Source organism: Cheilinus undulatus, linkage group 20, assembly GCF_018320785.1.
Source record: "Cheilinus undulatus linkage group 20, ASM1832078v1, whole genome shotgun sequence".
In the NCBI taxonomy this organism is placed as follows: domain Eukaryota; kingdom Metazoa; phylum Chordata; class Actinopteri; order Labriformes; family Labridae; genus Cheilinus; species Cheilinus undulatus.
Genome location: NC_054884.1, coordinates 1,723,078 through 1,736,476, shown reverse-complemented (window position 1 = coordinate 1,736,476; position 13,399 = coordinate 1,723,078). Strand labels below are relative to the sequence as shown.

Here is a 13,399-nt window from a genome sequence, read left to right as displayed (position 1 = left end):
CTGGCTTATTCACGGACAATACACCACAGCCAGCCATCGCCACTACCGAAAGTTCACAACAGGAAGTTATTGATAAGCAGTGAGATATGCATGGAAACTAGTTTTAACAGAAAAAGGATTATTGATGTGCATGCAAACACCTCAAATCAGATTATGACCAGATTATTCCCAGTTATCAGATGAATGTAAACCAACTCAGGGGTTTATGTCTGTATTTTTCTCTCTTGTTTTGTTGAGCTCCTCAGGCTGCATCCTTGCAAAGTTAAAAAAGTTGTTATGATTTTGGAGCAGCTCTTGTTATTTTCAGAATAACTGTAAAAACAAATTATGTCTGTGCAGAGCTTATAAAGGTAATTGTTGGACATTAACCTTTGGCTGAAAGTAAACAGCGCACAGGCGTCGTCTCCCTTACATCACCATGGTGACATCATGTGTTTCTAATGGCGTCCTGGGCCTCACCTGTCACCCTCTGCCCTGATTTAAGCGCTGATCTGACGTCACGCGGGTCACACGGACACGGCTCTGAGACTGTTTAAGGCGTGGAGTCTTTGTGCCTGCAGAAGTGTTGGAGCGTGGCCGCTCCATCTCTTTGAGGTAACCTGATCCGATGAGTGTGGAGCAGCTTTCAGACGTTTAAACAACCTGCAGCAGCATTAAAACACACGGTAAACCTATCGTAGTACGTCTACCTGCTGCTGACTGGACCCGTCAGATGTAAACAGAGCACGAGAGCGAAGACGCATGGTGCATTAGCAGGAGCGCTTCTCTTTGTGTTTCCATTACAGCAGAGCAGGGGAAACTGTGTTTTATGCAGGAAAAAGCTCCGTAAACCTGCAGATACAGCTCTATTATCTTTATGAGGAAATATTAGATCTGTGTGTGTTCAGACCCGCGGCCAGCAGACACACGGTGTGCTTCCATGCAGGCCACACGCCAGCCGGGCCTGAGAGGCTGGGCCGGGCTCTTCAACAGCCTAATAAACACCAGATGTTCCCTGGGTAATATATACACAGACCCTGCGCCGTGTCCATCTCCACAGCGGGAATAACACAGCCGGACAGAGCGGCCCACATCTGAGGGGTCGCCAGCAGCGCCGAGGACGATTGAGAGGAGGAGCAGGACGCCGCGAGAAACCTTACTGTTAAATAACTAGGAGGCCAAGTGAGGCTTCAGAGCAGAGACACCTAAGGATCTTTACTCGATATCGCCTATTTCTAAGCCACATACTCAGTTTGTGAAGGCTCCATAAAAAGAAACAAAGCTCTAGCCCACATCGCCAGTGCCTGTTTTAAGAAAAACAACCTCTAATGCAAGCAGCAGAAAAGTACAAAACGCAGAGAGCATTTTCAGTGACCTTTCAAAGTAATCCTCCTGATACTGGCATTGTTCTGCAGCATCTGTATCAGTTTTCTCTTTTTCCCCTGTTTTTTCTGCGGCTGTTTTCAGCTTCATCACTTACAGTTTTGACTTTCAGCCATGATTTCATATCAGAACTGACTTCATACTAATAAAGACGACATAAGAGGAATTTATTTCACCACAGAAAAGACAGATGGTGATGGTTTTAGTTAAAAACAAAACTGGGTGCTAGAATTATATGAAATTACTGCAAAGTGTATTTTTTATTGTAAGCCTAAGCCCAGGCAGGTGGCCAACCCTGAACCTCAAAAATCTCACTATACAGAGAAAGCCCTGTGATTGGTCCGCTGGGTAACACTGGGTGACTTCTGGTTTAGTTTCAGCTGATTCAGCTGCCATACTTTAGGTCTCCCCTGGTGTCTCCTCTCTTTTCTTCTGATCAGTAACTGCAAGATAACCAACTGATCATCAGTATTGATCGGCTCTAACTCCAACAGGATGTGCTCACTTTCATTCACCGTGGTTTCCTGGACACACACAAGCAGGAAATGTAGTGAAAGGCCAGAAATGTAAGGAGACAGTTGTCCCAGGAGATTAGAGACCATGATCGACCAGCATGTTAAAGGTAAAGTCTAGAAGACCGTCTCAAAGCAGCTCTATGTTACTATGACTACAGCTGACCAGATCATTCAGGAGTTTTAGGTCCAGGGGACTGTAGCCGACCTCCCTGGATGAAGAGACGGATAATAGACACGGGAACAAAAGAGATCAGAACAACTTCCACAGAGGTTAGAGGTCAACTCCAAGGTCAGGTTCATCAGTGTCAGAACGTACCATCATCGCTGTTTGAGCCGAAGTGGACGACCGAGGAAGACTCCACTGTTGGAAGCTAATCATAAAATCCAGACTGGAATATCCCATAATGCATGTTGACAAGCCCCAAATCTTCTGGGAGAATGTTCTCTGGACGGACGAGACAAAACTGGAGCTTTCTGGAGAGTCACACCAGCTCTATGTTCACAGAAATGAGGCATCTAAGGAGAAGAAGACTGTAGCTACTGTGAAGCATGGAGGAGGCTCCGTATGTTCTGGGGCTGCTCTGCTGCATCTGGCACAGGGGGTCTTGAGTCTGTACAAGATACAATGAAATCTCAAGACTAAGGCAGCATTCTGGAGCCAAATGTGTGTCTCAGTCTCAGGTAATGGGTCCTCCAACAGGATAATGAGCCCAAACACAGAGCTAGAAACCGCCAAGAACGGCTAAGAACCAAACACTGGCCTGTTCTGAAGAGGCCTTCTGTGAGTCCTGAGGGTATTTATGGCCACTTCTCCAGACATGCCATCATTCAAGTGCTATATTTTAGAGTAATCTCAAAATTGTCCAGTCCTGGTTTAATTGACTATTGTGTTGGTTATAACAGGGGAGTCAAACTCAAATACAGAAGGGGCCAGATTCTGAACTAAGGTCTAACCTGAGGGTCTGACAGGGTCCACATTTAACAAAACTGTTGACGTCTTTTTCACCAGAAATAAATTATGGGGGAAAAACTAGCACTGATGATAAATGATTTTGAGATTTAAAAAGTCAAAATGGTTAGTTAAAAGGCTCAGAATCTGAGATAAAAAATCAAACTTATTAGTTCAAAAAGTCAAAACACAAAATTAGATGTTAAAATAAAGCTTTTAAAAGACAGAAATATAAAAAAGAAAGTCACAATCATGATTTTTTTAAGGCAAAAATATGACTTAAAATTTAAAACAATGCACCTGAAAGGTCAAAATATGAGATAAAAGTCGAAATAATAAATATAAAAGGTCAAAATATAAAATAAAATTTATAATAATAGATTGAAGTCATACTTGTGCAATGAAAATTTTAAAATCTGAAAAGCAAAACTCAAATGTTTTTTTTCCCACATTTCTTTTTCTAATTATTTTTACTTTTTCTTTCCACATTTTTATGACTTTTTATTACGGGGCCATTTCCGACCCGATACAGTTACACTTGGACCACAAGATCAGATCGTATTTTCATTCTAGCTGGCCCACCAGAATGAGGTCTGCAGATTTCCTCCAGTATAAAAACATCAACTTAAGCCTTGATTTAAAATAACCTTACATAATAAACATTTTGATAAAGAGTAAAATGAATATGATAAGAAGTCAGGATGTAAACAGGACATTAATTTGTGTCTTCATATTTTTGATTTTGCATATCTCAATTACACTTATGATTTTGACTTTTCATCTCCTATTTTCACCTTCAAGGTTCACAATTTTAAATTTTAGGTCATATTCTGACCTTTTTAACTCCAAACTTGACTTTTAATCCCATATTATGTTTTAGACTCTGATTGGAAAGTTTGCCTCATAATCTGGCCTTTTAAACACATGATTTTGAATTTTATCTCATATTTTGACATTTGAAACATGATTGAAAATTTCTACTTCAAACATTTGCCTGTAAAAACAGTTATTATGACATTTATTTTCATTTTTGACCTTTTGAACTGATAAGTTTGATTTCTTTACTCTCAGATTTTGAGCCTTAAACTTATCATTTTGATTTTTTTAAAAACTGGAAACATGTTTTTTTGTAGTAATACGTTTTTTTTTCCATAATTCATTGCTGATAAAAATGAGGTTGGCTGTTCATTGTAAAATGTTGACCCTGTTAGGCCCTCAGGTTGGACCTGAATTCAGAATCCGGGCCCTGCTGTGACTGAGTTTGACAGCCTGGCTGTACACTGAGAGCAAAGCTAACAGAGTCACATCCCTTGTTGTGTAGCATTCTTGGCCAGTAAGGCTGGTTATGATTCTGAACTGCTTTAGTGAAGCGTTAGTAAAGGAGGACACTTGTGGTAGGTTAGGGTTTACCGATACATCAGGAGAGATATTATTAAAGCTTATTAAAGCTTTTTGGGTATTTACTAATACTTTAATAGCATTTTATTAACGGTTCGCTGCCACTTTACAGTATTACTGTGCATATTTAATAGTTTTAATAGTTTTCTCTAACATTTTTACTGACGTACCTCTGTCACAGGTCTGGTGTTGAGGTTTAATTGGTGACCATGTTAACTAGTGACTTTCAGCTGAATGCGTCCACAGATGTGGTTGTACGGCAGCTAAAGAAAACAGAAAATCTCTCTTCAATGCTCATAGTTTAAGGCCTTTTTTAAATTCATTTTATTATTTTTTCATTTTATTTAGTAGCACACATTTAAACAAACTCATCAGATTTGTATTTAATGAAAAACAAATAAATGCAACGAGCCAGGGACTCAACCGAAATACGGACTGACATGTTTGTCCCATTGCACATGATGTTTCTGCTATTGTCCCTCTGTCCTCCTACAGGTCGGGTGCAAACTGCATCTAACATTTATGCTGCGTTGTTTTTGAAGGCGTGCTCGACTGACGCTCCAAACCAGCGTAGGGGGCGCTGTGAGACATCAAACACGCACATATGGCTGGTTAAAATCAACTATTTCTGCAGCCCTTAAAGGAAAATTGGTCGAGAATTTTTAAAGTACCAAATGAGGTAACAGATTACCAACAATTTCACAATAATATACTATAAATGAAAAAAAAAAAAAGAGTTTAATTCATCAGTTTTACACTAACATTTGTACCCACTGCTGTAACCTCACTGCAAAAGCAGTTATGTTCATGCATCATTACTGATCCTGCAAAGAACATTGAAATATTAAATAATCACAAAAACAAGAATTCCTGTAAGATTATCAAATGCAGCCTCTTAAAGTGGAGGGGAAAAACAGTAACAATAACACATCAAATGTGACAGAATTTGTTGTTGTTGGTTGCATGCAATAAAAAAAAAAATCATTAGTAGCTCAGCTATTAGAGGATCGGATTTGTATTTCTTTATTAATGTTTTTTACTATCCAAAGTTTTGCATTGATCGTAGGCGATCAGCTGAACCTTGAACCAATCAAACACAAGTAAAGCCTCTGCCCTTCATATCTCCCATTATTAGAGAGACTGTTCTGATAAGACATCAGTGTGAGAAAGTGTACCAACAAATTCAACCATCACCGTCTGCACCTCCACCTACAATCAACTGATAAATGGCCAATTGAAACCTCTTTTTAAAAAAGTGTATGCAGCCCCGCTGGCCAATCACGGGCCTCCTTCCTACCTTATCAGTAACAGACTCCCAGAAACTGATAGAGCCTTGCCGGGCCTCTGGATTCTGTTCCCCCGCACACTTAGCAGCAGTTTATCTGGAGGCTGGAGCCGCTGCAAAATGGCAAACGGTGCCAGAGATATCATTGGACGAATCCCCGACCTGCAGTCCCCGTGCTGCAAAAACTACACACAACAACCTCGCACTGCTTTAAAGAGACGACATCAAGTTAATTTTAGCATCAAGGATAGAGAAACTAACTGCTTTAATCTAGTGGAAAACAAACTTCTTGATACTTAAAAGTCAGATTGCAGTGTCTGATATAAATGCCGTTAGCAGTATTTATGTGTATGACATTTGTGCATGTGCTGCAAACATGCCAGCGCTGCTATGACCCGAACAACAAGACCATAACACAGAGCATAAATCACAGCAGAGAGGATTTAAAAGCACGCTGCTCCTCTTGCTCTCATCACTGTCGTACGTGACATTAGAAGAACAAAGCCTAAACGGCGGCTTGGCCTCCATGTTGTGTTCGGACGTGTCTCCGCTTTGATGTGTCACTGTGCAGGCGGTTGCTGTAAACAGGTACGCTTCGTGTAAATCTGGGCGAGCTGCACGAGAGCATTCCTACGCGGTCAGTCACCGGCCAGTCTGCCTGCTCGCTGGCTGTAAGCCTTATCTGCCTGTCTCTCTGCCTGCTTATACTATCTACCTGTCTCTCTGCCTGCCCAAATTATCTACCTGTCTCTCTGCCTGCTTAAATTATCTACCTGTCTCTCTGCCTGCTCATACTATCTACCTGTCTCTCTGCCTGCTTAAATTATCTATCTGTCTCTCTGCCTGCTTAAATTATCTACCTGTCTCTCTGCCTGCTCATACTATCTACCTGTCTCTCTGCCTGCTTAAATTATCTACCTGTCTCTCTGCCTGCTCATACTATCTACCTGTCTCTCTGCCTGCTTAAATTATCTATCTGTCTCTCTGTCTGCACATATTATCTACCTGTCTCTCTGTCTGCACATACTATCTACCTGTCTCTCTGTCTGCACATAATATCTGCCTGTCTCTCTGTCTGCACATATTCTCTGTCTCTCTGCCTGCTCATATTATCTACCTGTCTCTCTGTCTGCACATATTATCTACCTGTCTCTCTGTCTGCTCATATTATCTACCTGTCTCTCTGTCTGCTCATATTATCTACCTGTTTCTCTGCCTGCTCATATTATCTATCTGTCTCTCTGCCTGCTCATATTATCTGTCTGTCTCTCTGCCTGCACATACTATCTACCTGTCTCTCTGTCTGCACATAATATCTGCCTGTCTCTCTGTCTGCACATATTCTCTGTCTCTCTGCCTGCTCATATTATCTACCTGTCTCTCTGCCTGCACATATTATCTACCTGTCTCTCTGCCTGCTCATATAATTACCTGCCTCTGGCTACATATGTTACTCCATTATTGGATTTTTGCATGTCTAAAACCCTCTCTGTTTCAGCCCTGCTCAGAACCAGCTGTTTCTGTGTCTGTGGCTTTAAATGTTACTGAGCTGTCTGACTCTGCCCCTTACTCCGCCCCTCTAAGGGAATGAATATGGCCTAATGTTTGTGGTTCTTCTAATTCTCAGCTGAGAGGAGGATCAGGAGAGGAGGGTGGGACTTCCTTCTGAGTGGAGAGGTTCAACAAAACCTGGGGGCGGGGCTAACTCCCTACATGACATCATGAGGGGAAAATCTGTGAATGGGTTAGGGTTAGAGAAGGGTTGTGCAGAGAGGCACATATTTTGGTTAGAAAAGCCTGAAAAAGTTTTTTTTTGCATATGTGACCTTTACTGTTTCACCAGGGTCCTGACTCAGTGGGTCTGACCAGGTTTGGGCATTTAAGGTGTGCTCTAATCCTCCTGTCTCACTTTCTGCCTGTGTTTCAGCCTGCAGGTTCTTTCTGCCTGTCTCTCTGTCCGTTCTGATCCACCTGCTCCCTCTGTTTCTGTCCATCCCCATGGATTTATCCGTCTCTGGAGTCTGTTCCTTCTTCTCTGCAGAGCATCCGTCATCAGAGCTGTTTTCTTTTCTTCCTACCGGTTTCTCTCCGCCCTTCTTTAATGCTTTAATCTGCGGCGTAATTCTTCCTGTTCAAAGAGAGTTCCTGGATCGACCTTTTGCTCTAATGCAGTTTGACTTGGGCTACACCCTTTTGCAGGGAGGAATGGGCATCAATTATAAACTATGATGTATGAAAAATGTGGAAACTACTAGGAATCTGCAGGTTTCCTCCACAAACGTTTGGCTTTAAAGACATGAGGACAACTCTACAACTAAGAGATATTTTTAAACTGATACAGATGTTAGAGAGGAAAATATCCATGCATGCAGGTGGGTACATGTTTGGTTTTAGCTTGTCTAAAGTTTGCATGGATGTTATTTTCTAAACATCCTGACAAAAGATGAGTCTGAAAAAATCCCATTAATGAAGAATAACTAAACCCCGGAGTTTCAGCTGAGATGGATCTACTCCAGCACGTCCACTCACTCTTTCCTACTGTCTCTATTAAGTTGATTATTCACCCTGTTGTCAGAGGCATCTAAGGCAGACTTACTGAGAGATATGTGAGTCAAAAACTAGTTAAATTTTAATTTTAATGACTCAAATATTTATTTTTTTCTTTTAAAAAATTTAAAGAGTAAATAAATGCGACAGCTAAATTTGTCATTTTATATTTTTGTCTCTTTAAAATTTTAAAAACAGTATTTATTTCCTTGCCTATTTCCTGTCCGTCTCGCTCTCTCTGCAGTCCCGTACCATAGAAGTGGAGGTGTGTGCGTTAGTATTTGTGTGTTTTGTGAGTGTGTGCCTGCATGCACGCCAGCTCAGAGCTGGGAGGCGTTACTCACGAGGCATGATGCCTTGGTCTGCCAGCTGCTCTCGTGTCCTCCTCTGCTGAAGTCTTAGCTGTAGGACTGAAGTTACAGCGAGAGGAGGAGGAGGAGGAGGGAAGGATGGACAGAGGGAGAGCAAAAAAAAAGAAGAGAAGAAGAAGGATGAGAGAGAGAAGTGCAAAGGGACAGACAAAAAGCAAGAAGACAGAAATGAAGCACCTTTAAATGCTGCTTTTAAATCTTTACTTGCAGTTTGATGTAGACAAAGTTTTCAAATGTAAATAGAAATTATTGATGTGGATTTTTCATGAACAGATGCATGCATGGACTTTAAAATGCATACAGCAAACATTAAAAAAAAAACATGGCTGCTGCTTGCTCACAAATGTTTCTGTGAGCAGGATGTAGGGAATGATAAACACAGCTCCTGGCTTTTAAACAGATCTGCAGACAGTGTGTGGTCTGCGGCGTGTGCGCATGTTTCTGTGCGTTTGTGTGTGTGTGCGTGGTGTAGGTAGGAGTGAGGGGTCATAAACATCGAGCCTCCCCCGTGTCTGTTGGTCTGCTCGAGTCTGTGGGTCTTTCTCTGTCTCTGTCCTTGTGTCTGTGAGTGTTTTTACTCTTCACTGTTATCTCAGTGTCTGTCAGTGGGATCCTTGTACGGAGGCCCTCAAGGTCAAATGCAAAAAAAAATCCATTAAATGCTAATCTCAATATCATTAGTGAAACAAAAGACAAATGAAGAATGCACAAAAAAATGCAATGATATAACTTCATTAAGCTGTTTTGTCTGTATGTATGTTAATGGCATCTTTATGGTGGCCCTGCAAAATCATCCAATAAAACACCAAAACAATTTTATGAAACAAAAAGAATAGGATGCAAACTCATTTAATGTGAGTGAACATTTTAGTGAAATGCACAAAAAAAAAAAAGATTTGTAAAATGCAAGAACATTTTACGAGAAAAAAATTTGTATGGAAAAATATTCAGTTAAAACCAAGAAATAATTAATATACATATTTACTTAAATATAAAAATGTTTCCTTAATATTTTTATATTTACTTAAATATAAAAATAGTAATGTTTCCTTAATATTTTTATATTTACTTAAATATAAAAATATTCATGTTTCCTTAATATTTTTATATTTACTTAAATATAAAAATATTAAGGAATGAAAAATCATTTCGTAGAATGCAAAAATAAATCCTGAAAATTAAGAGTCTTTATGAAAATTTATCATGGAAAAAAACCCCTCCAAACTTGATAAAATATAAAAATGAAAATATTTCATGGAACACAAAAAAATCTGTCATAAAAACACAAAAAGAGTTTGTGGGACACAGATAGTTTTATGAAATGCTTAACCACTTTGCAAGCCACAAACTCCTTATGAAACAGCAAAACATTTTTCTACAACATTCTTTTCTTTTCATGAGATGAGTCTTCTAATCCCCTAAAAGTGTTTTTGCATTTCATGAACCATATCTTTTGACCTCCTGGGCCACCGTAGCTCCTGGATTGACACAGAAGTAGGAAAAGTTCTGTGATCACTGATGTTCCCTTTCATTAAACTTCTTCCTTTTGTTGTTTAAGTTCCGTCTAAATGTTAGAATTTTCCTCTGAGTGCCCAGCTTTGATGCAACGACTCTTTAGTGGTTAAAAATCAGAACGTGGTGGTGGTAGAGCACCTCGGTTATGTAACAGCAGCCCCGTCCCTTCATCTGACATCTGCTTTAGTTTACAGAGAGGAGGGGGCATGACCTGCAGCTCGAAACATCGCAGCGAGCAAACACAGGAGTGAGAGAGTGACTGAAACCTGACCGAAACACAGGACTGATGCAGTCAAGAAAGGTTTTTATACGGAGCTATAAAAATCAAGGCCACACAAACATGCAGGTTTTTCTCCTTTAGGGTTTTTCGTTGTTTTATTTTTTGTCTCTAGTGCGTCACTGAAGGGACCAGCAAACGTTCCAGTTAGAGAATCAGCCTTCAAGACTTCTATCAATAATGACACAATACTAGATCATAATAAAGTGATTTCATTTCCCCATAAATGACCATGCTCAGGTCACCACTGCAGCTACTGATGCAGACTCAACCAACCCTCAGGGACCATCTGTTCATATCTGCTTAAACAAGGTCAATACGGCTCTCTGCTATCATTGGCTGGGACGGGAACCACTCAGGGAACAACTGGCCAGCCCTCAGTTCTCTAGATTCTCAGCATGTAAAATATTTGTCAAGTAAGACGTCATACTAATGCTGACGGCCTGGACTGGTTACCGTGGTTACTTGAATGAAAATCAAGCTGTGAAGCTGTGAAGCAGCATTACCTTACCTGACAGGCCAATCCATCTAGAAAACCTCTCATAGACAGCAACTGGGAAAGGGCAGAGCCTTTGAAAAAAACTCAGCGGGTGATTGGATGAACCTTCTGTCTGTCACATCTTTACGAGCCAATCAGACCAACAAAACACGTGATGTAGCCGCGACCAAGGAGCAAACTCCCTAAAGAACTGCATAACTTGAACCACAGTGACTGTAGACGTGTCAGTACACAACTTTTGTTGTTTTTGAAAAGAAAACAACTCACTGCTGTTCTTTGTTCTTCTTTTAACAAAGAAATGTCATCAGGCTCTGATAAAACTGGAGCTTTAGCAGCATCCACACTAATCTCGTCCTCCATAACAGCACCGACCTCTTGTTGCTGCTTGCTTATGCCACGACTCCGCCATGCCTGAAAGTACTGCCCCTCGTCGCTGATTGGTCCTGTCACTTTCTAAGCGGGCCCAAACTGTTCAGATGGGAGCTTTGGGAGATGGATGCGCCAGTAAGAAACACGTAAATCTGTCTGCTTTGCCAGGTGAGCTATTACCCACCAACACGCAGCCCTGTTCCTGAAACAACCAACAATGGCAGCCTAACTAAAATACTATATATTTATATTTGTTTAACTTTTAGCATTATTTTTTAAACAAGATCAGAACTAATCATAAATATCAAATATTGACCTGTTAAACGCCAGTTTAAGTACAAAAAACCCTGATTTCTGTAATGTAAAAAAAAACTTTTTTTTATGTATTACAAGCAATTTTGATTTCCTTAAGGGAGATTATCACAGCATTGATTATTGTATTCATGAGCTACATTATTGATTTTTATGCTTTGTTATCTTTTTAAGATTGTAATAAATTGTTAAAAAAAAGTGACCCCATCAGAAACCAGGATAAAAGTGTGCGCCTTCCCCTCGTGCCAGATATGGAAAAACTGCTGACATTTGATGCAAACAGTCAAAACTGCAAATATGAAGCAAAGCCTAATATCATAAGATGTATTTTGTTACTGTGATGGCTAGAGGATCAGAAATGTGGTTTAAATGGGACATTTTTGGTCACCAACAGCTTGAGTGGGTACGAAAAGTCCACAGGGTTTATGATTGGTTGGTTATAGGTTCTGATATCAACATTTCAGAAATTCATTAAAAAATTATCCTCCAAAAAGTATGTTGTTAGCATGAACACATTCAAAATAATCATAAAACAAAGAAAAAAAATACCCCAAAAAGTCACAAAACAGCCTAAACCCCCTCTACAAGAGTACGTGGATGCAGCCAAGGACCTCCACTTCACACCAGATGTCGGACGAGCGCCGCCATATCTCGTCTTCTAATCTAAGTCTCTCGAACTGAACGTCTTCTTCGTTGTTTTCTCTCTGCCATGTTAATAGAGGCAAGTCAACCACATAAGGAAATACAAGTAGACGAAAAATATGCGAGTTTCCAGGTTAACAAGCACAGTACTGACATTAGGCCACATTAATTTTAATGAATCGATTTATGATCCAAATTCAAGTATCGCTGAGCACAGACTAAAGGCTCGAACAAACTCGAGCGTACTGTGAGCAGAGCGGACTGTCCGCAGTCATCAGAGCTTCCATAGTCGAGCCTACCGGCTTTGCAAAGCAATAAAATTAAGAAACGGGGGTACGTACGGCCATTAAATGCCACCAGAGGCGAGGAAGGCGAGTATGCCATGTTGGTGAAGGACATGCAAAGTATTGACGTGGAAAAACATTTTCCATATTTCCAAATGACACGTGAAAGCTTTGATGATCTAGTTGGGCGCCTAGCCCCACTCCTTCTCCACTCTGGAGTCACCACTCACTCGTCATCGCTGCACAGAGGAACAAAATGCAGGTCGGTGTCACATTTAATGCGGTCGATGTGAAAAATACATGCGGGGCAGTGTTTTGTGTGACACCTCCGGTACGCGGAGCGGAGTCCGCGTGGTCATAAAACTTGAGCTTTGCGCACACAGGCCTTGCAGACGTCTGCTTTGAGTCCGTACGGACCTCCATTCTGCGTACGTTTTGCCCGAGTTTGTTTGGGCCTTTAATATGTGACGGGAGATTGACTGGCTGGCCGGACCCCGATGTCGCCGCCATGTTGCCAGAGGCAAGTTGCTACGTCATTTAATACAGTAGACAAGGATTGTTTTCGTAATAAAAAGCTCAAACAATCAGACTAACATATATTTATGAATATATGAATTCAAACAAAAAATATCTATACATATACTTATTAGAATTAATGTAATGTTATCACTGTGCTTGTTAGTCTGAAAACGGACGTATTTTTCGTCTACTTGTATTTCCTTATGTGGTTGACTTGCCTCTATTAACATGGTGGCAAAACAGAGAAAACAACGTATAAGACTTTCAGTTCAAGTGACTTCTGGTATTAGAAGACGAGAAATGGCGGCGGTCATTCGGCTTCCAGTGTGAAGTGGAGGTCCTCAGCTGCATCCAAGTCCCCCTCCCCCTCTAAGGGCTAATGCTAATGTTAAAGCTAATGTAATGAGCTATGTTAGCAGGTGTTTGGTTCTGTGCTCTAGCATGGTTAAGCACACTGATACTGTAGGTGGCGGTATGCATGCAGCCTGCAGGTAGTTTAAATCCACCAAGAAGAAGAGACAGCCATGGTGGACATTTGTTATTGCTCCATGTGGA

General features: G+C 40.8%; 1 protein-coding gene across 16 annotated transcripts in view; it reads right to left on the bottom strand.

The window, feature by feature from the left end:
* Positions 1–13,399, bottom strand: part of myocd (myocardin) — a 246,061-nt gene that overhangs the window by 36,680 nt on the left and 195,982 nt on the right. For 12 of the 16 annotated variants that reach the window (XM_041815357.1, XM_041815350.1, XM_041815356.1 and 9 more), the window contains one exon: positions 8,401–8,466. The exons of the other annotated variants lie outside the window; for them this stretch is intronic. In XM_041815357.1, coding sequence (XP_041671291.1) covers positions 8,401–8,466 — 66 coding nt within the window. The remainder of the gene's footprint in view (positions 1–8,400; positions 8,467–13,399) is intronic. 16 annotated transcript variants of the gene reach the window in all.